Source organism: Antechinus flavipes, chromosome 3, assembly GCF_016432865.1.
Source record: "Antechinus flavipes isolate AdamAnt ecotype Samford, QLD, Australia chromosome 3, AdamAnt_v2, whole genome shotgun sequence".
Taxonomy (NCBI): domain Eukaryota; kingdom Metazoa; phylum Chordata; class Mammalia; order Dasyuromorphia; family Dasyuridae; genus Antechinus; species Antechinus flavipes.
The window spans coordinates 9,447,407-9,474,969 of NC_067400.1; the positions used below are offsets into that span (position 1 = coordinate 9,447,407).

Consider the following 27,563-nt stretch of genomic DNA (forward strand, 5'->3'; position numbering starts at 1 on the left):
TTATCAAGAAAACCCCAACTGGGATCAAGAAGAGTCAGGCACAAGCACACACAACACATCTCTAGACAACTAGAAGGCACAATGGTACAGAGCTGGTTCTCAAGCCAGGAAGACCTGAGTTCAAGTCCTTCCCAGAGACTTACTTATTATTGAAGTGTGACCCTGGGGAAGTTTTTCAGTCTGTCCACCTCCTGATGAACCGTGTGGGGTTATCTGGGCAGAGCTGCCCAGCATGTCTCTGATGGTGGGTGTGGGGCAGGTGCCAGCCGGAGACAAGAGAAGGGGGACAGGAGAGGCCGAGGCGGGCCCCAGGGAGGCAGTGACAGGACAGAGCCCGAGCTCTGTCAGGGCTCACCTTTCATAGGGCTGTTTCTTCATCCCGCTGTCTTTCACATAGTCCACCAGCTGTCTCTGTGTTCTCCCACTGTGGACAAGTTCAGATATTGAACACGAGCTATTTCCCGTACTTTACAGTAACCAATGTTCCCAATACAAGGCCCTCCCAGCCCCTCTTGCAAGGAACAAGCTTGATTCTGTCATTTTGGTGAAGTCATTTTTTTGAAAATCTTAGCTCAAGTGTGCAGTGATGGACCCTCCAATATATTCCATGGCCATACTTCTTACATACATTCTGAGCATCTTTTGCAATACTATTTTCTCTCAGCAAACATCTCCCTAGTATCTTACAGCAATTTTGGGAAAGAGAACCAGTAAGACTACCTGTATCTGAATGAAGACCCTCGGCTGAAGAAAACAGCTTTAGCTTTTGGCTTGGGCTGATCAAAAAGTCTGAAAAAGGTGTGATATTCGACACAAATCTTCCAGAAGTTCTTACACTCATCTCGACTCCCCAAGAGAAATTCCAATGTATCTTGATATGAGCCCTGGAAACAAAATGCAAGGATTCAAGTCACTCATTAAGAAAGAAAGGGTTAAACACATAGTAATTTCAAGAAGCAAACCACAAGAGATGATAAAAGTAAAAAATAAAGTGAAAAATTGTTATAAAGTTTGCTTAATGTAGGATAAAAACTGAATTGTAGAGATAAGATTGTAAAGCTGAGTCACAGAATTTTTAGGTATGAATGGATCTTTTTGCACATTGACATTTTAAAATTACAAACTTATTCATTAACAAACAAACGGAGCAAATGGACTAAAAACCATACAAAAGCCCTGAACATATAATGTAGATCTTAAAAAAAAATTAACAATAAACAATTGCAGTTAATGTATGCTTATTATTCTAGTTCTCATCTTTTTGCATCACTTTTATTCTTTTTATGTATCCTTATAGTCAGTGTCATTAATATTACAAAAATTGTAATTTACGTGGCTAGTTTCCCAATTATTAGGCATGGTATTTCCAGTCTACTGCTATTGTAGATATTAATATTTTCCCCTCTGCATGGTATTCTGAGGATAACCAGCGTCAGAGTCAAAAAAGACTGGGTTCAAGTCATTTCTCTTCATAATACTGGCCAAGTGAACAGGCCTTGGGACAACCTGTCTGGCATGTTGAAACCAGGAGCTAGTTTATGCTGATAAAGGCAATTTTTTTCCTTTGAATGAAATCCTTGAGTCAGATGGAAGAACTTTAATGATAAAGTTTATTTCCATATTGTTCTTCAAAAAGATTCATGCTCATGTGAAGTTTTACTAACAAGTTCTACCCAGCTTTAATCACTGAATGAGTGTGGCTTCAGTCAAACTGAGACCTGTTGAAGACCCCAGCTCAAAATAAGCCAAGGTCTCCTGTCACATCCAGGGTCACTTCCAGTCCTCCTGATCTCTGTATCTGGCCACTTGACTCAGATGGCTCTGGAGGGGAAAGTGAAGCAGGTGACCTTGTACAGACCTTCCTTGCTTCAATCCAATTCATTTGCATGTTATGGCAGCTTCTCCCTGGTCCTCTTCAAGAAGGAAGGACAAGCAACAATGTCGATACTAAAGCTAGCTTTGCTAAATACTCTGAAATTTAATGCAATTGCTTCTAATGGTTTTTTGAAAAAAATAATTTATAATTTTTCTCATTCTCCCTCTACTATGGCAACCCTAAGAAAACCTATAGTCTTGTTTTGCTTTTTTTTATTTAGTGAGAAAAATGCCATTTGTTCGTCTTTTTCCTTTCAGCAATCCTGCATTTCTGGCTCTCTTCAGGGACTGACTGGCTTCAATGTCAGTGCATATTGAAAGCAAGTATACATCTAGATAAACACTACCTTTGACTTTTACCATCTTCTCTCTCCCTGAACCTCGGATGGAACCCACTGTTCCAAAGGCCAGTCCAGAGAGCTACTCTTGTCCCCGGGCTGAGAGCAACACAAATCCCTTCACAACATTATCTACAACCCATCAGCCCAATTGTAGCTCTGGGCTCTTTACTGATTGGCTGCTCTTGACAATGGATCTGGAGCATTCACACATACATGGTATCCTGGGGAACCTTTTCAAAAGAGGTAATTTTCCTCCAAAGAACAGGACTGGCAGTCAAACGCCCTCTGAAGTCTATTAAGTCCTTTGACTCATCAACTTTTACTAAGTCTGAAAAATGAACAAAGTGCTTGCTTTGGGTGGTCATCAAATTCCCTTCAATTGACAATACAGAACAATTTCTCAATCACAGATGCATGGAAAAAGGATCCTGATTCTGCCTTCAGAAAGGCAGAAAGTCTCAGAAAGACTTTTCAGACATTCTGGAGTAAATTCTTAATTGTAGTTGTGATCTAGATTAATTCAATGAAGGTTTTCATCTGCAAAATGAGTAATTCAATCAAAGAACATCCACATCTCTTTAACTCTTAAATCTAGAAGTGATTTTGAATATCTGTATGTTATATATCAGGCAAGCAGATGTTTATGGGATAATTTTTTTTGTGTGTGGGGGGAGGACATTTCAGCAAAATAATGTTTCTGGATTGTAAGGAAAAAGTTAAGACAATGAGGTTATAGAGTGGTAACACTTACATGAACTTCTGGATGAAGCTTAATAAGAAACCTTTTCCTCTTAAAGCTCAATTTACGGACTTTGGACCAGTTGAAGGTATTAATTTTGGTGTTCCCCTAGGTTTAAAAAATAAACTATGTAAGAATAATTTGCTATTAAATAAGCATTTATACACACACACACACACACACACACAGAGTAGCTCTTTTATATAAATCAAATACCAATGAAAGATATAATTTTACAAATCAGGAAAACAATATAAAACATATCAAATCACAGATTTTTTTTAAAAAAACTTCAACTGCCTAATTCTGTGTACAAGATATTTCTCTTTATAGCTAAAATCCTTTGTTACAAATGCTGTTTGTATTACTCAAATACAAAGAGATGTAAATCAGAGGGAGGCAGTGCCTTAGATTAAGCCCAGAATGGCCTGTTAAGAAAATGAGGAAGATCAAAGAGATACTAAAGAAGGGAAAGGGACCTGTATGTGCCAAAATGTTTGCAGCAGCCTTGTTTGTAGTGGCCAGAAACTGGAAACTGAGTGGATGCCCATCAATTGGAGAATGGTTGGGTAAATTGTGGTATATGAATATTATGGAATTTTATTGTTCTGTAAGAAATGACCAGCAGGATGAATACAGAGAGGCTTGGAGAGACTTACATGAACTGATGCTAAGTGAAATGAGCAGAACCAGGAGATCACTATATACTTCAACAATGATACTTGTATGAGGATGTATTCTGATGCAAGTGGATTTCTTCGACAAAGATTAAGATCTAACTCGGTTTCAATTGATCAATGATGGACAGAAGCAGCTACACCCAAAGAAAGAACACTGGGAAATGAATGTAAACTGTTTGCATTTTGGTTTTTCTCCCCGGGTTATTTTTACCTTCTGAATCCAATTCTTCCTGTGCAACAAGAGAACTATTTGGTTCTGCACACAGATATTGTATTTAGGATATACTATAACTTATTTATTAACATGTATAAGACTGCTTGCCATCTGGGGGAGGGAGTGGAGGAAGGGAAGGGAAAAATTGGAACAGAAGTGAATGTAAGGGATAATGTTGTTAAAAATTACCCAGGCATGGGCTCTGTCAATAAAAAGTTATAATTATTAAAAAAAAAAAAGAAAAAGAAAATGAGGAAGATGAGGATAATCTTAAGGCAAAGATAAAGAGGGTGAATTCTTTGAGGAGGAGATGGCTGAGTACTAAAATAAAGGAGGAGGCCGTATGGATGAAAGACAATTGGGAAGGAATAATATTCAGATTTAAGTAACTACGTTTTAACCAATCTAGTTTGCAGTTTTTAGAGCCAAAGCATCGGTTTTCCAATGAAATGGCTTATGACTGAAAACTACTATTGTTTTGCATCCTAGCAGAATTTAATATTTAGTGCATGTTTGCCAATGTTAAAATTTTGCATCCAATCCTAAAATATGCTATGTTTATTTTGTCTTTCGGGGGACCTAGAAAGTAAAGCACAATTTCCAAAGGGAGCTCCTTCTATTTTCAAAAAAAATACTTTCTCCAAGTTTTACATCCAAGGAGACAGAACTGAGTGACATTAATAGGTCAGGACAACAGCTTGTGTGGGAAAGGCAGTTTTCAAGGGATCTCTGAAGTCCAAGAGACTCCCTACCCTTTAACTAATGCACTTTATAGTCATTGTGACTATTGATTCTCTGTCATGACAGGGAGAGGAAACAGCAGCTTAAATTGTGTTTCATGTACATGTGCAGAGAGAGATTTATAGCTTGGCTTGATTTTTAGAAGCCTTTGGTCATTGAAGAAACCAAAGGGGAAGCTAAAAGAAGCCTCCCAGCTGGTTATCTGCTGTTTGACCATTGGGCCACAAAATTGCTTCTTTAATGAAGGCATACAGCCCTTGAGGGTTTTAAGTGGATGCTGCTTTATTCTGGAGGTCCCAGTCCCCAAGCCTGGGAGGGGTCTTTATGCAGAATGCTCAAAGATGGTAAAAGCCAGGAGGGTTCAGCTCCTTCTTAAACAAGCTGCCAAGGGACCCCATGGAAATTACTTCCAGCTGCTGGCTTTGCTTCAATTTTTTTCTTTTTTTAAACACAGAAAATTACTAACTCAAGGTCTAAACTTCCACCCTAAATCAAAAGGAGTAACTGGCAGAAATTTCATAGTTTTGGAGAAAGAATGAAGAAAATAAACATTTGTGGTCCCTCAGAGTTAAGGTTCATCCTCTCAAATTGGAAACAAAGTGTCAAAGCTTTTAACATTCAGATTTATTACTGTACACCTTTGTTTATTTTGTTTATTAATAATTTGTTTATTACTATACCCCAACTTCCTAATGTTGTCTTTTAAAAATTACTTTTCTTGATCTTTTTGAAATGATTAAATCAGCTCTGGCCATAATTCTCTTTCTCCTTTTAACTGTTAAGCCTATATCTACTGTAAATCAATACTATGTTCAAGTACCAAACAGAATGTACCCTACCCATAAACGAGAAATGAACATGCAAACAATGTACATGTTCAAGTGCTGCCAGCAACATCACCTTCAAGAAAAAAGGACAATCCTTTGAACATTTTTCCAAGTTTCTCTCCAGAATGGTTGGATCAGTTCACAATTCAAACAACAAAGTATTAGTGGACTAATTTTCCCAATTCTTTCCAAAATTTATCATTTTCCTTTTTTGTCATACTAACCAATCTGATAGATGTGAGGCAGTACCTCAGAATTGTTTTGATTTGCATTTTTCTAATCAAAAGTGATTTAGAACACTTCTTCATATGCCTATAGATAGCTTTGATTTCTTCTTCTGAAAAGTGACTGTTCATATCCTTTGACCAATTGTCATTTGGGGAATGGTTTATGTTCTTATAAAATCAACTCATTTCTCTTTGTTTCTCAGTTTTCCGCTTTCCTTTTAATCTTGCTTGCATTGGTTTTGTTTGTGCAAAAGCTTTATTATAATTGTGGAAATATATATATAGAAGTGTTGCACATGTTTAACATATTGGATTACTTGCTTTCTAGAAGAGGGAATGGAAGAAGGGAAGGAAAAAAAATTGGAATACAAGGTTTTGCAAAGGTGAATGTTGAAAATTATAATATGTTTTGAAAAGAAAAGGCTTTAATCAAAAAAAAAAAAAGAAAGAAAAAAAAAGAAAAAAAGACAATATTCTTGTTTAATTTGAAACATAATAAAAATCAACATGTTAAATTCAGAACACACACTAATTTTGACAAGCTGAACTCTAAGCCCAAACCTACAAGATGAAATTTAATCAAGATAAATACAAAATTCCAAATGTGGGCTCAAGTAATCAATAACAGGCACAGCACAGCAATTTGTATGAAAAAGACCAGGGATCTGAGATGACCATAATAAAACAACTTTAAAATACTGGCACAATCTTATGCTTCATTGGCAGAAGCACAAGGTCCAAATCCAGAGTTATGGTTCTATCTTGGAAAGCAGAGGACCAAAACATACAACTGGCCAGAGAACATCTACAATACTGAACTGAAATGACATTTTACAGGGAATATTGACAAATGAAGAATGGAGTAAGGAGGGCAGCTAGGTGGTGCAGTGGATAGAGCACCAGCTTGGCCTTAGACATATAACACTGCCTAGCTGTGTGACCCTAGGCAAGTCACTTAACCCTAACTACCTTAGCAGGGAAAAAAAAAAGAATGGATTAAGAGTCAGGAATGACGTCACCCAAGAAATCGCTGGAGAAGCAAGGTCTGCTGAGCTGCTGTCAGATCAAAGACAAATCAGAACTGAGACCTACCTTGTGTAACTACTGAGTAAATGCTTGCTAAACTTTATTACCAGGATCTGATTCAAACTTAAGAGGTTTAGTAAAAGCACATTTTTATTCAACTACATACAATGAATTTGCAAAGACATTTAGGGCGGCTTGTATCTAGTAGTGTCCGAGCAGAGGTTAACTGTAATAAATGCTCACGAGAAATTCCTGTACTGGGCAAATAGGCACACTGGGTGACCTGTGACATTGATTTCAACTCAAATTATATAGTAAACTTACAAGCATAAAACATGACATCTATGAGATATGTAAAAAAGTTAGACTTGAAGACAAGTTATTTTTAAACCACTAAACACCTCTCCCCCTACAAAACCTACCTGGAATACGAGTACACCCAAATGAGAAACAGCAAGGTGAATTTTGGTCCCCTCTCGATCAGAGGCCAGGTGAAACTTGATCCCATACATCTCTAACTTCCTAGCAATTTCAAGTACCTGGAAATCTGACTCAGCAGGTGTTTGGCCGCTTTAACAGGGGGAAAAAGAAAACATGAATGCAATTTTTAGTACAACATTAAAATAACCTATTTCTAATAGACTCAAAAGAGTCTTCCATAATTTATCAGAAAGACCATGGTTGTCTATTTAAGCAACAAGCTACCTGAGGAGTCACTTAGTGTTCAGGATGTTTGTAGATGACTGCAGAAAAACTCCCCCAGTGAGGAAATGTTGCGACAGTTGGGAGGTATTATTACCTTGTAGCTTACCAAGAACAGACTGACTAGCTAATAATCTTTGGAGAAGTCAGGTTATATTACTGCCAGACATAATTGTTTAAAAAGAGACAACTAAGAGCTCCCCCTAGAGGGAAAAGTATTTCTCCCATCAATACATCAGGCTAGAAAGCCAAGGTGTAGACTATACCCTGACACTTGGGGAGCACTACACCAAAGCAAAAGATTAAGTCCAACAGCCACTGGTAAGGAACACAACTGAATGTCCTGAAGGTTCTGACCAGGTCACTCTCCTGCTCTATAAATTCCAGGTCTCTTATCACCTCCAAGATCAAACCTAAATGCAGGGTCTGGCATCCAGAGCCATTACAACCTGACCTTCCCTCGTTTTTCCAGCCTCGTCATACCTCCCTCTCTTCCTCCCATGTGCTCAGCAATCTAGGACAATGGCCTCCCCCTCGACAGACTCTGGACGTATTCAGGGCCTCTTCCACCACACACTTCTTCTCTCCTCTCCGTTTCTTGGCTTTCTTCCATGCCAACTGCCATGAAAAGTCTCCTCTGATTCTCCTTAATGCTACTGCCTTTTCTCTATTGACTATCTCCAATCAATCAATACATCGTTTTTAAGTGCCTACTCTGTCCAAAGCACTGAGCTGAGTGCCGGGGATTCAAAAAACAACAACAATAACAAAGCTCCCGATTTTGGATACAAACAAGAAATGAACCTTTCATTTTCTATTATGAACCACTTTCACCCAAAAGCTGGAGAAGTGTTCTGATGTTAACTGGCTCGGTGGAAGGTTATTTCTAAAATCTTAAGAATCCAGCTGAGCTTGGAGCCACCAAAGAGAATGCCTTTTGCCAACATGGACGGCTACAAGTGGTCTTAAGTGAAAAAGGAGAAAATGTTGGCAAGACCGAGTAGAAAACATCTGGAAATATCAGAAATGAGACTTGACAAAATCAAGGGGGATTCTTTCCCTGGGGAGCTGCTAAAAGTAGAAAACGCATATCCAGGTTCACAAAAATAATAGGGCACTGCCCAACTGGCATAGTCTGAGACCTGAGAAGGTGGATTAAACACAAGAGCAGCCTGAGAAGCGGCTGACACACAGTCTGAGCACAAAGCAAGGCTCTAATGTGAAATAATCTTAACATGTATTCACAGTCTTGGGGAAGCTAGATGGCACACAGACCCTAGAGTCAAGAGGCCAAGTTCAAATCTGCCCTCAGACTTAACACTTACTAGCTGTGTGACCTAGACAAGTCACTGAACCCCAAATGCCTCAAAAAACCAAAATTATTCAGTCTCAAATTCAATAGCACTGAAAGCTGTAAAATGAGCCTGGTCTTAACAGTTTCTTCTTGAAAAAGAGCCATGGCTGCCTTCCTCTCCCCTTGTCCCAAATAGGGACAAATGTTCTATTTCTGGGACCCTGTAGAACTGATTCCCAACAAAATCACTCTTCGAGGCAGGGACTGTGTCTTTTCTACTCTCCCACTGAGGACCAAAAGTCGGTTTCACATCCCGGCCCTAACCCCTCTCTCCTGTCTCTGTGGCACCCTTCTGCAGTACCCTGCCTCGACTGCTGATGGACAAAATGGGGTGCTATTACAACTTTGTATAAATTCACCTTTGACTCCTGGGCCCCCAAATCTCAGCTCAGAGAAAAAGCAACATTGCTGCGCTGTGCACAGAACCCTAGCCGCATAAGGCCTTCCCCAGAGAGGAGAATGCTCGGGTCTTACTGCCAAGGCTCACCCTTGCCCTCCCAAATCCTGAACAAAATCATGTGGCCTTCAGGTGGACCCCAGGGAGCCCTGCCTTGACACTCCCCAAGGACTCCGAGGCTCAATTTATGGATCCATAAACAGTAGTGACAAATGCGCATTGACCATAGGCAACTTTTATAAAAAGCAGGGCTGCAAAAGGGTTAGTGTTCTGGACCTGGAGCTGGCTAACTCCAAATACTTTGCTCTCCTTCTGCAAGCTTCAATTTCCCCTCCCTGAATGGAGAGAATGACGTTCCCATCTACAGTCCCTGCAATGCTCTGTATAAATCCCCTACATCTGTGTAAGGAAGGTTTCCAAGGCCTCCTTCTACTCATTTCCTGGACTTTGTTATCTCCAGAAACTCAATATTCTTCAAGATGACAAAATCAACTCAAAACACTCACCTCCTCACCTTATCGAGGGCAGAGAATGTACAAACTTACGCCAGGGCCGGGCACACAGTGGGAGCTTAATAAATGCTTACTGATTCTGATTTTTTACTGACTTTTCTCTTTATATCTTTCACTTCCTGCTCTGCCCCCAAACTGAACCCTGAATTTGTGACAAAAAACCAAAGTCTTTTGACTTTCAGTACAGATTATAACCATGAAAACAACCTACCAGTAGCTGTCACCATCTCTGTGGTTAATTAATAAGCGTAACAGTAACATTCAAGAATCAAAAACTTCTTTACTTACATGTGCTGTCGATGGTATTCTATTATCTTCTCTTGAAGACTATCTTGGTTTGGCACATATTTACTTATTTTAAGATGTTCTCGATCTGCTGTTTCTTCAAAGTCGCCTATCTCAGCTGAGGAAAATCAACAAAACAACTTGAAGTTTTTAAAAAAACAGTAAGCAAAAAGTCAGAAAAAGAACCACTAGATGAAATTTATGCCAAACAAAGGGCCAAGAGACTTTACACAAAGACCGTGCCTAGAAAGTTAAGGATTTGCTTCATCTTGTAACGTGAGCCTTCCCCAGCCCTGTGCCAGCCCCACTCTGGGCATTATTTTGCATTGATGGTGTCGTTCTATTTCTATGTACATGTTTTCACAAGCTGTACAAGGGCAGGGATCACTTCCTTTTCATCTCTGTAACAGCATCTACATTGAGGCAGTGCCCCACACAGATTGCTTCTGTTAGCATTGGGTCGGCTTCTAGTGTTTTTCCTAACCCCACAGGAGGGCAAGCCTCTGTCCAATTCTTACCAAAGCACCAAGGCTCAGGAGACAGGGAGGGGGCTGTCAACGGGATGAAGGAATCCTTGCTACCCGTGGTGAGGGACAGCAAGGGAAGCCAACCCCAAGATTTCTTCCCCCAAAACTTCTCCAATTTTTTACCTTCAACCTACAAAAATTATCTTTGTTTTACTATTCTGATTCAGATCCTCAGATTGATGTCTTGATCATTCCTCTAAAACTGGATTATTCTAACAGGCATTTGTTCTCCACTTTTCAGTTTTGTTCTCCCTTATGTTTACAACCAAATTCAATTTTGAAATACCTGTTACTTCTCATGAAGATCCTACTTTCTACTTGATTTGAAGAAACACTGACTTTCCCTTTTTCCCCTTGGATTTATGCTTTCCTTCACTGAAGTAATCAAAGGGACCATATCACTCGAGAATTTGGAGGCATCTCTTTCACAATGTGTAACCTCTTTGGATCACGACCTGAGTTTTAGGAAGTGATAGGAGCCTACTAAAGGATCATACTTCTAAATTAATTTTAGCAAAAAGTGAAACCTATAGAGCTGAGTGTATCAGAGAGCTTCAGGCCCCAGATCCTAACCAAAAGCTCTTGCCCCAGGCAATTCCACTGTAATAATCTGGTAATTCTACCCCACCAAGCAGTAGCATTCCCTTACTACACACATATAGTGGCCGTGGGGCTCTTCAGGTGCAGATGTGCCCCAGAGACATAAAAGTAGTGATGGGAAAGATACTAACACTGCAAGAGATGAGAAGTAAGGAGAGCAGTCGTGTTATCACTGCAGAGGAGTCGTTCTTCAGCTAAGTCTCTCTTGATTTGCAAGGCAAACAAATATCTAAGGAGAGAGAATTTTCCAAATTATTTTTAGATACAAACTTTGAATCCCATCTGCTCCCAGGGAGCCCTCCTGCAATGGACATGGTGGATGACCTTCAGCCAAACGAGTGGTCTCGGAGTGCCCTGTGGCACATGCCACAAACAAGCACCTACAAATCAGACAAAAACTGGAAATCCACTTGGCCGGGCGGAGGCCCAGAAGCCTCAGATGGGGCATCGTCTTTCAGAGGCAACTTTGGAAACATGTGTGGACTTTTGTTCCACATAAAAAACCATTGCCACAGTGGCAGCAATCTCAAGCAAAAGCTGCTGAGCCTCAGTCAGTCATGAGATGGCCATCCCAACTTCGGCAGCATGACCAGGACCTTCGGAACCAGATTCTCAAGATCCCTCCCCTAGAAAGCCCTCTGTTGCTAGAGAAGAGAGCCGGGCTCTCAGCATCCATCAAATACACAGCTAAACACTTTTCTAAGCAATAAATTCAGGGTCACAAAGTCCCTAGAACAAGATTTAGTTCTAAATAGTACACATTTCAATCACCTTAAAAGAAGTAAGATTGTCTTTTACTGCCATTCACCTTTTTAAAATTTTAATCCCTCAAAGTTTGTAAAAAATGAAATATGAATTGCTAATCCTAGAGAGGTGACATGTGGACTAGAAGGTAACTGTTCTTTTCACTAATGCCACATTACTAATAATTTAATCATTTTGAAAAGAAGAAACAAGTATAAACTTTTTCTCACTTGAAACAAGGAAATTTCAGACTCTAGGAACACAATTAGACAATTTAAAGAAGCTAGAAGGGACATGAAGGTTAATGACATTTCCTGGGAGAATCTGATGACATGTTTCACCAGTATTAAATAGTAAAGAATCAATCACCTAAAGTCTATTAAGAACCTGCTACGAGCTGAGTGTTGCCTTAGCACTAGGGATATAAAGTATGCAAAGTTCAGTCCCTGCCCTCAAGGAGCTCCCACTTTAACAGGGATTAGTGTCTTTAGAGAGTAAGCAGCTTTGTATAGCCCTTTGATTTTTTTCCACATTATATAGAACAATTCTAATGTCTCCATATTTTAGGATAGCAAAATTTGGGTAAATGGTTTTAAAGATGTAGGCCTGAAAAGGGAGATGGTATTTTCCCCACTGTAGTCTGCTGAATCTTTTATTTAGCCTGACCTGTCTCTTTTACTCATCTTGTCATGCTCTAAAGGTCTTTTTAGGCGACAGAAATAGGCAGGTAGGAAGAAGCTAGCCCAAAATGGGATATCAAAGGCCTGTTCTGTGACGCCTAACTCCTTCTGTTTAAAAAATATTGATATCTGAACAAAATTCTTACTAAAATGTATTTTCCAAGACAGTTTAATCCCCACTATTTTAAAGTCAATTCTAAAAAGATATAATTGTATATTTTCAAAAATATTTTTTCCTAAAGAGAACTATCCTACAGTCATCTTGTTAATCAGTGAAACAATGAAAAGCAGGTTATTGGGTTATCCCATTGCTAGGACCAAACTTCTCAGGCTTTTTTTTTAGGCCATCAATAGAGAGAAAAGCAGCTTTCCAAACAGCCTCAACAGCGTGATGAAAGGCCCATGCAGATTTTTTTAGTTGGAACCTTTTGTTTCAAATATTAAGTAGAAAACAGTCCCAGGGAGAAGACATGAGCCCTATATGAAGCAGGAATAGGCCCAAAACTCAGGCATTTTGATTCTCAAACCAATGCTCCTCTTTTGTTTAAAAAAAAAATTAAAAATATCTTGCTATAAAAATAAAAACATATCAGGCCTATGTGATGTCTCTGGGCATAGATTAATTACAAACATCTTCTAAAAATGATACTAATCAATCTAACAGCAAAGGCGTTTGGAAAAAAAAATCATAATGTAGCCCTAACATTTCACTGTCTAAACAACCTCACTTTATTTTAAAGGACATTTGAATCATAAATACTTGGCTTAAAAACATAATTGTCTAACTAGTCACAATGACTAATTCTGTTCCCAGATCCACTGAACACTTCTTATTTTCATTTCTAAACCTGTTAAATTACAACCTCACCTTGTATATTCTTCTTGCAACTGTCCAGGGTCAGGCGGGAAGAATTTGACGGCTAGCCGAAGCATTGTGTTCTTTGGTCCTATGACAAAAATAATTTTAAATTCCAAAGGTTACTTTCTATAGACATATAAATAGTAAGTTTAACTTGGTACTTTTGAAACAATGTAAAAAATAGTTAATTTTAAATTCAATAACTCAATCTCCTTGCTTAGCATTATGTGACAGCTAGTACCTTTTTTGGTCACACAGCTTCTAAGTACATGATGATGGGGGCTGGAGAACTGCTCATCTGACTCCCAGGACAGGCTATGTTCCCTGATGGCACATACTGCCTTGGTCTGACCTCCAGGGAGGGAGTGTATTATCAAGAACCCAGAGCAGCTCAAATGTCTAAATCAGGCCTCGAATAAAGGTTTTCTGGTACCAAACTGGGAATACAAACACTATGCTAGGCTGCCTTGAATTGTTAAATCCCATCCAGAAACATCCCAGAGTAAGGAGATTCATTCATCACCAAAAAAAAAAAAAAAAAAAAAAAAAAAAAATCTCATGTGCTTAATTTAGACATTTTCCAATGGGTCAGAGTAAATGTGATGAGACATAAGTGTGTATAGGGAAAAAAGCTCTTCAAAGTCTTCATGCACTTAAAGGTTAGTCAGACTGGAGTCAGGAACATTTCTGCACATGAATGCACCCCAAGGTGAAGGAAGACTATTATTGCAGGTAAAAGTCCAGCTATCAAACTAGGGTTCCAGGAATGGTCAAACTGTATAACAATGTTGCTGTAGAAATCACCAGAATAGAGAAGCTGTAAAAGTTATGAGGAAATCATTCTAATAATTTATGTCATTAATTTATCATTCCACAATAAAAAATCATCTTATGTCCCCATCGCTCCTTAAAGCAACAGTATCACAGCATTAACAACTGGGGCATAATGATAATACAATAATTAAAATATGATCATGTATTTCAGAAACTTAAATATTTAAGAGAATAACTAATGAGTATCTCATTAAATGTATCATTTTACTTAGCAATATTATTTTTATTAGCAAATTATTCAAAGAAAGATTTTTCACTTCTGACCTCCCACAACCCAAAGAGATGCTACTTTGATCTTTATTTCATCAAAGATGTAAAAATTGACTTTCTGCTCCAGAGTCCCATTCTGGAAGCTCCAAGGCTAATCCATGCAGCCACTACAAGTACACACTTCTTGTGTGAGCCTGCAAGACCAATGACTCCTGGGTATAAGATGCTTTCTAGGGCACCACATGATCAACAACCTAGCAGTTTGTACAACTGGTCAGTTTAAACACAAGTCAATGATGAAAAAGTAAAATTGACTTCTGGAATAGACTAAGTAGACAATCACCATCCAGTGACAGAAAACCAGAATGGCCACCAGTTATTTTAAAGCACAGTTATAAAACACGGCCAGCAACACGTTTCCCAAGTGCAGCCCAAATCAGATTAAAATGTAATTGGGAAATATTTAACAAAAGACAAAAGAATACAAATAAATAACCTTAAAATATGCCCTTCTAAGGTCACTATGCTGCCTGGAGGAATCATTATGTAAGGGACACTCCTTTAGAAAAACAAAATAATTACTGTCATCAATACTAATGAGTAGCAGAACATTACTATGAAGCACCACAGCAGACTCATAAACAATATTACTTATAGTTCATTACTAGATTGAATCATTTATAACTTTTAATCACATTCAATAACACCAAAAAAACCCTCAAATATATTTTCAAAATGGTTGAGTTTCTCGTGTCAGTTATATCCCAAGTAATATAATTGTAGTTTATATGAAGACTCTTTACTTCTTAATTCATTTGCTAAAATCTTTCTATTACCATTTTGAAGGGACTTTCTGCTTCTTTCAATGATCCTGTAATCATTCAAGTATTGACACACTGGATCCTCTAAGAGAATGGAAGCTCTGTGGGATAGAGACTTCTCCCTTTTTTCAGATTTTCTGTTTGACTTTGCTTTTTGCACTCTACATAGTAATCAATTAACAATTTTTATTAAGCATTCAGCATGAATGTTGTGTGAGGAACAGCAGGAAAAAAGGCAGCCTGACTCTATTGCTGAGTAAGTGGAATAAAATATAATGAGACTGGAAAGGATTTCAAACCAATCAGAATGATTGAACAACATAAGGTAGATTTCAAACCAATGGGAATGACTGAACGACATAAGGTGGGCACCTGAATAAGGAATGAGTTAAAGTATAGAGGGAGGGAGGATTTGTTGATCAATTCCTAAGTGTCAAGCTGTGACACTATGCCAAGCACTTTACAATTAACTCATTTGATCCTTCCAGAAACCCTGATATGCGACATTATGACTTCCATTTTACAAATAAGAAAACTGAAGCAAATAGAGGTGAAGTGACTTGCCCAGAGTCACAAGTTATTAAATATCTGAGGTAAGACTGAGGTCTTCCTTAACTCCCTCTATCTACTCACTGTGTCACCCTGATGCCCTCCTCTTAGGTGCCTAAACCAAGATGGTTGTGATTTGATGTGGGAGGCATGATGAAGGTAGAAAGCTGCTAAGCTTTGGCAGCTGATGGATCTGCCGGCTGAGGGAGAGGGAGGAGCAGGGATGATCCATAGTTACAAACAAAAGAGAACCTAAGAATGGTTGTGACCTTACTAGAACTGAGGAAACCAGGAGAGAAGAAGAATGGGGGGAAAGATATTCAGTCTGGTTGGGTGATGACCTTAGGAGGTCAGCAGGAAAGGTTTACTGACCAGGGTGAAAGAGAGGCATAGACCCCAGCCCAGCAAACCTGGGCCTTGGGAGCCAGTGAATCAGCAGTAGCAGTGGCTCTGTAGCTCTCAATCCATAGACGCTAAGGGATCAGACGATTACAGGGGCCTCTTTATGATCACTGAGGCAGAACTCTGTTGTTTTACCTATACTTGGATCCAAGTCGTAGACCTGGATGGCAGTTGCAGAGTGAGGAGGAACAATAGCCCTGCAGAGTTTTTGGCCCAGCTGAGGGGGATCCTCCTTACTATTCCAGAGTAGAAAAGAGTGCTTGTGGGTCATTCACAAATCAGAGAACAAGTCACAGGAATAGTAAATACATGTCTCCTTAGCTCATACCACCTTGGAAGAACTGGAAACTTACAGATCCCTGAAAGTATCTCTGAAAACCAAAGCACAAAATCCTTGAAGCTTGGGACACAGTACACTCTTCACCCTAGAAGCAGAGCCCTACTTTTACAAAGAGTTAAGTCAAGTAATAGACTGGGGAAATGAGAAAATAACAACAAAAACCTGACTACAGAAAATTACTATGGTGACAAAGAAGATCAAAAAGGCAAATTTCCTACATCCAAAGCCTCAATAAAAAAAAAATTGAATTGGTCTTGGGCCATGGAAGAATTAAAAAAGGATTATAAAAATCAAGTAAGAAAGATAGAGAAAAAATTGGGAAGAGAAATGAGAGTGATGCATGAAAAACAAATTAACAACTTGCTAAAGGAGACACACACAAAAAAAATAATGAACATAACACCTTTAAAAATGGTAAATGGAAGTACAAAAAGCCAATGTGGAGAAGAATGTCTTAAAATACAAAATTATCCAAATGGAAGCTAATGATTTTATGAGAAATCAAGAAACAATAAAAGAAAGATCAAAAGGATGAAAAAAAAAAACACAAGACAATATGAATATCTCAAATTAACTGACCTGGAAAACAGATCTGAAAGAAATAACTTAAAAACTATTGGACTAAGTTCCAATAATCTTGTGATGATGAGAACCATCGAGACCCAGAAAGTGGACTGTGGGAACCGAGTGTGGATTATAACATAAAATTTTCACTTCTTTTGTTGTTGTTTGCTTGAATTTTATTTTCTTTCTCATTTTTTTTCTTTTTGATCTGATTCTTCTTGTGCAGCAAGATAATTGTATAAATACATATGACTATATTGGATTTACATATATTTTTTTTACCATCTTTAACATACTGGATTACTTGCCATCTAGGAGAGGCAATGTGTGGAGGGGGGAAGGGAATTGGAACACAAGGTTTTGCAAAAGTCAATGGTGAAAAATTATCCTTGCAAATTTTTTGAAAATAAAAAAGCTTCAATAATTTTTTTATTACTGGACTACCTGAAAGTCACTATAAAAAATAATAATTAAAAAAAAACCCTAGACATCATTTCCCAAGAAATTATCAAGGAAAATTGCCCTAATATCCTAGAACCAGATGATAAAATAGAAACTGAAAGAATCTGCTGATCACCTTCTGAAAGAGATCTCCAAACAAGAACTCCCAAGAACATTATAGTCAAATTCTGGCACTCCCAAATCAAGGAGAAAATTTTGCAAGCATCCAGAAAGAAACAATTCAAGTCTCATGGAGTCACAATCAGAATAACACAAGATTTAGCATCTACTTCATTAAAGGATCTGAGGGCTTGGAACATGGTATTCTGGAGGGCAAAGAGTTAGAATTATAACCCAAATTGACCTATCTGGCAAAATTGAATATAATCTGTCCAAGAGAAAAAAATAAATATTTAAGGAAATAGAGCATTTCAAGCATTCTTGATGAAAAGATCAGAGCTAAATAGAAAATAAGATTTTCAAAAACAAGACTCAAGAGAAAGGAAAACCATAAAAGATTTAATAAGGTTAAACTGTTTACATTTCTGTATGGAGAAGTACTTGTAACTCATAAGAACTTTCTCATTATTAGGGGAGTTAGGAGGAGTATGTGTATATATGACAGAAAGAGAATGCACAGACGTTTGCTGAATGTGAAGGGATATCTTTAAAAAAATGAAGGAGTGAGAAAGGAATGCACTGGAAGAAAACAAAGGGAGAGGTAGAATGGGATAAATTACATAAAAGAAGCAAAAAAAAAGCTTTTATAGTGAAGGGGAAGAAAAAGGAGTGAACCTTACTCTCATCAGAATTGGCCCAAAGGGGAATAACAAAAACATTCAATTGGGTACAGAAATCTATATAACTCTACAAGAAATTAGGAGCAGAAGAGGATGAGAAAAGGCTGTGTGTGTGTGTGTGTGTGTGTGTGTGTGTGTGTGTGTGTGTTGAGTGGGTAATAGGTAAGGTGATAGTTTGGGGAAAAGGGTAGTCAGAAACAAAACACTTTTGAGGAGGGACAGAGTGAAAAGAGAATAAAATGAACATGAGGGGGAAATATACTTTGCAATAACAACTGAAAAAAAATCTGAAGAAAGTTTCTTTAATAGGTCTTGTTTCTTACACATATAGGGAATCAAGTCAAATTTTTAAAATTCTCCAATTGAAAAATGATTAAAATATATGAACAATTTTCTGATGAAGTAATGAAATTTATGAATAGCCATATTGAAAAAAAACTAACTGACTGGAGAAACACAAAGTAAAACAATTCTGAGATACTAGCTATCTCGTGCCTATTTGATTGGCTAATGAACAGAGGAAGAAATGTTGAAGAGAATGTGAGGAATATGAGACACTGATGCACTGCTGGTGGAACTGTGAACAGATTCAATCATTCTGTAGAACAATTTGGAACTCTGTCCAAATGGCATGCTCTTTAACCTAACAATATATCACTAACTAGGTATGTATCCCAAGAGAGATTTTTTTAAATGAAAAGAACCTATGTGAAAAAATATTTACAGCAAGTCTTTGTGAAAGAATTAGAAATTGAGATGTCTATCAATTGGGGATTGGCTGAAGAAATTATGATAGGCAATTATGATAGAATATTATTGTGCTATAAAAATTGATGAGGAGGATATTTTCAGAAAAACCTGGAAAGACTTCTATGATCTGATGCAAAGTGAAATATTCCATGTACTAAGTAAATAGCAATATTGTAAAATGAGTATTGCTATTCTCAGCAATACCATGACCCAAGAAAACAATGATTTATGATGAAAAATGCCATCCATACTTAGAGAAGGAAACGATTATATCTGAATACAGATAAAAGCATACTTTTTAAACTTTTAAAAATTTTTCTTGAGGGTTTTTGGGGAGGGTGGTCTGTGTTTTATTTCACAACATACTTTAATGGAAATGTTTTGCATGAGCATGTGCAACCTATTATATTAAGTTGCTTGCATTCTCAATAAGGAGAGTAGGAAGAGGAAGGGAGAGAATGTAGAACTCAAAAGTTTAAAAAGCAAATGTTAAAACATGTTTTTATATATAACTGGGGAAAAGTAAAATACTAAATTAAAAAGAAAAGGAAAAAAATAAAGACAGGAAGTCAATGGGCAGCTAGGTGGCACAATGGATAGAGTGCTAAGCCTGGATTCATCTCAGAAGCTTACTAGTGTGTAATCTTAGGGAAGTGGGTAGAACACTGGACTTGGAATCCATAAGAACCATCTTCATGAGTTTAAATTTAGCCTCAGATACTTTCTAGTTGTGTGATTCTAGGTAAGTCACTTGCTTCAGTTTTCTCATCTATAAATGAGCTGGAAAAGCAGTGGCAAACCACTCACTATTTCTGCCAAGAAAACCCCACAATGGAATCCCAAAGAATTAAGATGGACATGACCAAAATGATGTAACAAAACTGAAGATAAAACATATCCAGGTGTGAGGGCAGCCACAGAGAAGGCCAGGTGTAAGGTCTTCTTCATGGAACAGCCAGGAGAAAAGAATCTCAAGAGAAAATAATGAGAACTAGAAATCAAGGGAGCAGATCTCAAATGATAATCATCATTATCAGATCTCAAACTATATTAAAAAAGCAATAGTCATCAAAACTTTGCATTGTTAAAAACTAGAAAATTTGGTTTGACAGACTAGCTAAGAAAGAACTAACTAAACGAACTATTTGGTAAACTGAAGAACATAAATTACTGGGGAAAGACTCCCTTTTTGACAAGAAAAGGGGAACATTATCTGCCAGAAATTAGATTCAGATTAAAGGTTCTGAACCTGGAGGTTATGAAGCTGTTTTATAATATTTTGATAAGTGTATTGCAACATGACATCAAGAATCACTTTCCAATCACTAAATGACCAGTAGATAGGAACATTTTCCAAATGAATTGCAAATTCTTAATGACCAAATGAAAATAAAACAATCAACATTTATTAAATGCTTGCTCTTTATCAGGATACTTTGCTAAACTCTGAAGATATAAAGAAAGGCAACCCTTCCCAACTTTCTCTATTCTGTTCTAAGGAACGCATAGTCTAAGAAGCTAAATCACTAATAAGAAATGAATCCATATTGAAACAACTCTGATATTTCATTTTATGCCATATGAAATAACAAAAGTTAGAAATTTTTTAAAAGGTGAAAAAAATTGATGTTGGAGGAGCCATTTCAATTTATAATTATACAAAAAAGTATCTAAGTGTGAATACCCTTCGATCCAGCTACAAGGGTCATATGCTCCAAGAAAGTCAAAGACAAAAACAAAGGTCTAATACACACAAAAACATTTATATAGCAGCACTCTTTGGGTCAGACCAGGAAATATCAATGAAGGAATAGTTGATAAAACTATAGTAGTAAAATTCTATGTAGTTCTATATAGTAAAATGACAAATATGAGGAATTCAGGGAAACATGGGGAAGATTTGTGTAAACTAATGAACAAAATAAAAAAAACAGCATATTATTATCCCTGGTGAATAACAGAAAACCCATAAAACACAAAAGGAGGAATTCCTAGTTTATAGCAGAGAAGCAGGAAAAGAATATAGTAAAGCAGAATAGATGCATGGTTACAAACAATCTATACTTTTGTTTACTTTTTTAATACAACAAGGAAAGGTTTTAATCAGAGGAAGAATGGCATCAAAGACAAAAGGTATTAATAAAATTACTTTAAAAAAGAAAAAAGGGAAATGTCTATCCCACTTATTCCTACATATCAAGTAAGTTTAGACTAAAATGGGTTCCTCTAGTTTATCAGCTTTCCAAAGTCAAATAACATAACATATTGGCCACTGAGTGATTTTATACTTGCAATAATCCCAGGATTCACGTACAGGATTCTACTACTATATCTGATCTAATAAACGTTATGTTTGATTCCCTACTACAATTATAATAAGCAAAATTTTAACTGAAAAAGAGAAAGTGTCATAATTTTTAGATTCTACAAACATCCTTTCACAAATCCAAACAATCATTACAAAATTTAAAGTTGCAGAATTATATAATGTTGCTATTAATACTGCAACTAAATTACTTCAAGTTATTTTAAACCTCTGAGATAAGCTGATGGTTAAATAGGCTAAGACCAATTATACAAAGAAGAAAAGTCTGCAAAACAAATTAAGGCCAATATAAAGGCAGTAATTTCTTGATTATCCACCATGAGTAGAAATTTAAATTTACATGGGCTTTTTCTACCTTATTATATCTGCACCTCCAACATATGAAGGCCCTTAGCACGAACTCACAAAACATTAATTTCAATAGTGTTAAAAGAAAAAAATGTAAAAGGTGAATCCATTACAAACGCAGAAACAAACAGAAATTACTTTTGTATTAGCTGCTATTACATTCATGTTAATATCATCCCTTCACTAATGATCATGAATGGGCTACACCAAACAATTCCAAAAATAAACAAATAACAAATCCAAAAATAGCTTTACAAAGGATAAAAATAGACTTACTTCGTATTTGTTTAACAATAGGTTTCATGGGTTCCAGCCAAATCTAAAGAGGATGAAAAAAAGAAAATTCATTCTATACCATACTTCCTTTATCATGCCCATTTAGTAGACATACTGAGAAATACCAATATTATTCATAATCTAGAAAAAAGCAAATGATAAGAATATTGCCTCAACTTATTTTTTTAAAAGTCAGATTTCACTACAACAGAAAAAAAAAAAGGAAAATTACTTTTTGGTATATGACTTAAAATCTTTTTAACATGCCTATAAACTTAACATAAAAGGAAAATCTCTCCACCACCTAAAGCAACCCCAAAATAGAATATGGCTACTTCCTGCCAAGCTTGAGAGGTAGCAGGTTTTTTCATCACTAGAGATATTCCAGCAAAGTCTAGCTGGGGAGGAGGGATGAGCATTTCATTGTTAGGGAAAAGTATAGAGAACATATTTGTGTTCAGGTGCAGGGATGACTTATAAGATTCTCCTAAGTCTAAAATTCTGTTCTATGAGATAAGATCCTTAAGGATTTTTGTGTCCCCTAAGCTCTTTAGGACTCTTTTGCACATGTCTGATTCTGAATAAATATTTGTTAAACAAATGAATAAACTAAGAGTCCTGAATAGAATTATCTAAACATAATACTTCTCATCTTATATTTTTTTAAAAAAGGTTTTGTTAAAAGAAAAAGGTTTTAAAAATAAATTTTCTAAAATAAATACAAGTAGTTGATAGAACCCTATCAATATTATATATTTGATATTTACTATTTACTATATATATCACAATATTATATATTTACTATTTAATGTTATATGCATTTCAACGCTGTGTAACAATATTTCAATACTTTGGTAAAAATAAACAATCATATTCTTTACATACCCAGTAAGACTGGACATTCTGGAATTCCAATCCAAAGTAATCTGATTCAATCAAATTTAAATGCTTAAACACCTCTGTCAACAGGATCTGGCCATAGCATTTGGGCTAGAAAAGAAAGGAGAGAAGGACACAGAAAATAAATTTTAGATCCAAGAAATGAAACATTTTCTAAACCACGGAATGAAGCTTCTTTTAATACAAAAAACTTGGTTCAATTTTTATGAGTTTGTTGAACTTTGCAACAATAAATGACAAAATGATTACTGTGCCACAAACTGTGCCTGGGGAGGAGGAATGAAAAGACTGTCATCCACTGCCCAAAGAACTACATGGACCAGGGAAATTATACTTCCTCTCAACCCCAAAAGCATCCCAAAAGCACTTAATGTGTATTAATTATTCTGTTGATTAACTTCTCCCTCAAAACTGTCCATTATCTTCTCATCAAATCAGAAAACTTAAGAAGGCAGCTGAGGCTAAGGTGGAGTATATGTTCTTCTACTACTAGCTTCTGGGAGCGCCTCTCATTAGAGGCTTCCTCCAATTCCATTACATCTGAAGCTGCTCTGGCCACCTTGCCCACTTACTGCCCCCCTCTTCATAAGGCAAGTTAACTGGCTTTCTGTTAGCCACATGAACCCTTTTCTTTAACCCTTAGAGGAGAAATGATCCTAAGAGAGAAAGCCTCATCCATGGATACAAAAATCAGCAATCAAAAATAATCTACTGAGTTCTTTGGGAAAGGCCTGCTTATTGATTTGTGCTTTTTACTTATTGATTGATTCTATTATTTTATTGATTGATTGATTTGGTGAGCTCGTGTTCTGGTTTGGTTTTCAATCTTTCAAGAAAGTTGTTTTTTTTTTTTAATTTTGTGAACTACAATCCTTTAAGAAGAAATAAGTCAACATACTTTGTGATGTCAGGATTTTTTATAAGGAAATAATATAGATCATGGAGGTGAAAACTGTCCTGGGCCTCCCATGTTATAGCATCTCCCATGCACCTAGTCATCCTTCAATCAAGGCTCTCTTCCCCATCCCTCACACTCCTGAATCTCTCAGCATTAGCCCTACCTTTTTAACTTCTCAGAAAAATCTGAAGCCATCCTCAAACAGCTCTCTCCCTCATCCTCATCTCGCCTGACTCAGACACATTCCCCTAGCTGTCCAGTTCGCCTTGCCAAGGTCAATAGATCTACATGAATATTTTAAGTCCTTCCCCTTTTCCTAATGATTACCAGCAATCACTTTCTCTTCCTTCTCTCCTTCTCTGCTGCCCACCAAGTCTATAGCTTTTCTCCATTTCTTAGCTTCACTCTGAGAAATCCATCTAGACTCAATGCCTGCAGCTCCTTCCTCTCCCTGGCTTCCGCCTCTACCTGGACTGTTCTCTCCAAAGTTATCAACAACTTCTTTCTTGCCAGATGAAATCACAGCTTTTTCTTCATCCTCCACTTGGCCTCCTCTTCCTCCAGGTCCTCTCTCCTGTTCAGATTTCAGACTTCTGCTCTTGCCTAAGTTCTTTTAACCTCCTTCACATCCTCTTTTGTGGAACTTCATCTAGGTCACATCCCCAATCATGGGTGTCCCCCAAGGCTCTGTCCTTCTTCTGTAACAGTAAGATAGTAATCTCCATTGAGGATCTTATCACCTCTTCTGGGTCCAACTATCACCTTGCCACAGATGAATTTCAGGTCAGCACACTTAGGCCCAATCTTCCTCTGAGTTCTGGTACCTCATCATTTGTGGAAATCTTGAAGTGACTTGTCCCACAGACATCTTAGACTCAATATCTCCCAAACACAACTCCGTAATGTTCTTGACCCACCCCTGTCCACCAAATCTCTCCCCAGTTTTTCTATTACTGGTTGAGGGCACAACCCAGTCAAATGAAATCAAGTCAACAAGCATTTATTTATTCATTTATGTGCCAGGCACTATGTGAAGTGCTAGGAATACAAAAAAGAGCAAAGACAGTCCCTGATCTCTGGGATCAACTGACCAATCAGAATAAAGAAGGGGCTGCAGTCACTTAGAACTACACCCCTCACATGCTGTGAAATCTTGTAGTTAACAAAAAAGGCAGCTAATTTGTCTTCAATATGTCTGTCTTCCTGCTATTTGTATACCAGAGCCCTGTTACAAGGCCACCTTCTGCTGCTGGTCTTCCTGCCTCCAATCCATTCTCTACTTGGCTTTGAACATGTCATCCTATTGCTTTCAGAAACAAACAGGAAATCCTTTTTGGCATCTGGAGGCCTTCACAGCTTGTTGTATTCCTATTTCCCAGGGTTCTTAGATTTACACCCCTTCTTATACTCTCGAATACAGAAATACTGATCTATTTGCCATTCCTCACACCATACACTCCATTTTCTGAAACTCCATGGGTTGACACCGGCCATGCCCCATATCTGGTACGCTCTCCCTCACCTCTGACTCCTAGCATTCCTGGATTACTTCAAAACTTGGCTCAAATTCCACTAAACAGAGAAACCATTTCTGGGTCCCATTTGCGGCCAATGAGTACCTTCCCTTGAAAATTATCTTCCATTTACACTGTATACATTTTGTATGTACGTAGCTATCTGCATGTACCTTGTGGCACTGCAATGTTAGCTCAAAGACAGAGGCTGATTTTGTGTTTAAATATTTCATTATTCCCACCACACAACAAGATGTTTGGCTCATCTGTTTAGTAAATGCTTGTTGACCTACTAAGCACTATGCAATGTGCTAGGTTCTGGGGATGTAAAGACAAAATGAAAACTTTTCTAACCCCAGAATTCTTTTGTTGAGGATACACTTCCTTTCTTCCAGCAAGGTTTTTGCAAAGCAATTTTAATAACAGTTAACATTTTTATGGCACATACTATATGCTTTATATTTACATCTCATTTATCTTCACAATCCTGGCAATAATTGCTCTTATTATTCCCATTTTAGAGATGAGGAAACTGAGACAAACAGAAGTGACATCCAATGTTCAATCATTTCAATATCTCACTCTTTGTGACCCCATTTGGGATTTTCTTGGTAAAGATACGGAGGCGGTTGGCCATTTCCTTCTCCAGATCATTTTATAGATAAGGAAACTGAGGCAAATGGGGTTAAGTGATTTGCTCAGGATCATATAACTCATAAGTGTTTGAAGCTGCATTTGAACTCGGGTCTTTCTGACTCCTACCCTGATGTTTTATCCATTGTGCTATCTAGCTGCCCTTATATTCAAAGTTATGACTGAGATTTCAAGTAGGAAACTGGGAAATATTTCAGCCCATTTCTATACTTATCATCCCTTATTTTTTAAAGTGTTGCTGCCCAACCTCTCTTACCTACACAACCTCTCCTCAATCTTATTCCCACCAGTCAGCACAGAGTTCCCCCTTCATTGGAAATGGACACTTGCCACTGTTGTTGCTTGTCCGTTTTCAAAGAGGGCCATGACGTCAGGGAGGGGATGCCATGACATGTGAGTGACTTGGCTTTAAGTGAGGAAGGACTGGGCAAGATGCCTGCCTCACTCTCCCCTCCAGAGCCATTGGGATCCAAGGGCCAGATAGAGATCAAAACAACTAGAGATGGCCCTGGATGCAATGGGAGACCTTGGCCTTTTTTTTTTTTTTCTGTGCTTCCAAAGTGGCAGATGATTTAACAATTTAGGAACTAGATGTCTACTTAATCCAGTCAAAGTCTGGCTTAATTTATTTTATGAAAAACCAAATTCTAAATTTATTGAAGCATTAGTACAATTAAAAGCAATACAAAATAAGACAAATAGACAGTTATGTCACTACAATTTACTTAGTAGCAGCTGGGCATCCAATTTGGAAGTGTTTTTCAACTGTTAAACTACAAAATAAATTATAAGCAATCGCATACAAAATTATAGGTAAAACAAGCTTTTTTTTTTCTTGTTGGATAATGTCATTTTAAAAGTTTGCAGTGCTTCTAAGCTGAGACATAGAAGTGTATTGTTAAAAATGTTACATTTACAAGAGCGGCATTAAATATTTTGCCTTGATGCAAATGAGCCACAAAGGATTGGCTAACAAAGTACTTCTTTATTCTTTGTCTTGAGCACTGTGGGAAAATTCTTCCTGAGACAACATGATTTACTTCTTCGAGTTGTTTATTCCATGTACCCATTTCCAGTTCATTTGCTAAAACAGAACTCCTCCAGCCACCCAAATTCCTACGCATCCTTTTTGGCAAAATTCAAAATCCCCCTCTCTACACGAAATGATGCTGCATGACACTTCTTGTCAATTAACTCAATCGCTCCATAACAATGCAAGTTCCTATTTTACTGGGCAATTTTTAAAAAAATCTCTGAGGAATAGGAAGCTCGAAATGAACACATGTTGGATTCTTTAAAAGGTCACCAGTACTTCTGATGGCATTTCACTCTCATCTGGGCATCTTCCAAATCTTCAATTCTCAGAGTCCTAATGTGCATGATGCCAATGTATTCTGCCTCAAATGCCATTCAACAAGCCCACAAAGCTGAAAGATGCTGAAATACACAGCTGTGGGCGCTTCTTCAGCTTCTGAAAGACAAAATACAATTCGAGGCCTTCCCATCTATTTGGGGCCTGGAAAGGAGAGATGCTGGATAAGATGGAGTGAACAAATGTATTTTTAGGTCATACCAGCATGCTAGGTAATGCAGTAGATAGTTGCTG

The 27,563-nt window shown here is 37.5% G+C and overlaps 1 protein-coding gene across 6 annotated transcripts in view; it reads right to left on the minus strand.

Moving 5' to 3' along the window:
- FARP2 (FERM, ARH/RhoGEF and pleckstrin domain protein 2) overlaps window positions 1-27,563 on the minus strand; it is a 94,509-nt gene that overhangs the window by 38,584 nt on the left and 28,362 nt on the right. For all 6 annotated transcript variants that reach the window (XM_051991686.1, XM_051991687.1, XM_051991689.1 and 3 more), the window contains 9 exons: window positions 22,877-22,981; window positions 21,992-22,034; window positions 13,340-13,418; window positions 11,179-11,276; window positions 9,924-10,038; window positions 7,093-7,240; window positions 2,968-3,063; window positions 721-884; window positions 356-424 (listed from right to left, as the gene is read on the minus strand). In XM_051991686.1, the coding sequence (XP_051847646.1) occupies window positions 356-424; window positions 721-884; window positions 2,968-3,063; window positions 7,093-7,240; window positions 9,924-10,038; window positions 11,179-11,276; window positions 13,340-13,418; window positions 21,992-22,034; window positions 22,877-22,981 (917 nt within the window). The remainder of the gene's footprint in view (window positions 1-355; window positions 425-720; window positions 885-2,967; window positions 3,064-7,092; window positions 7,241-9,923; window positions 10,039-11,178; window positions 11,277-13,339; window positions 13,419-21,991; window positions 22,035-22,876; window positions 22,982-27,563) is intronic.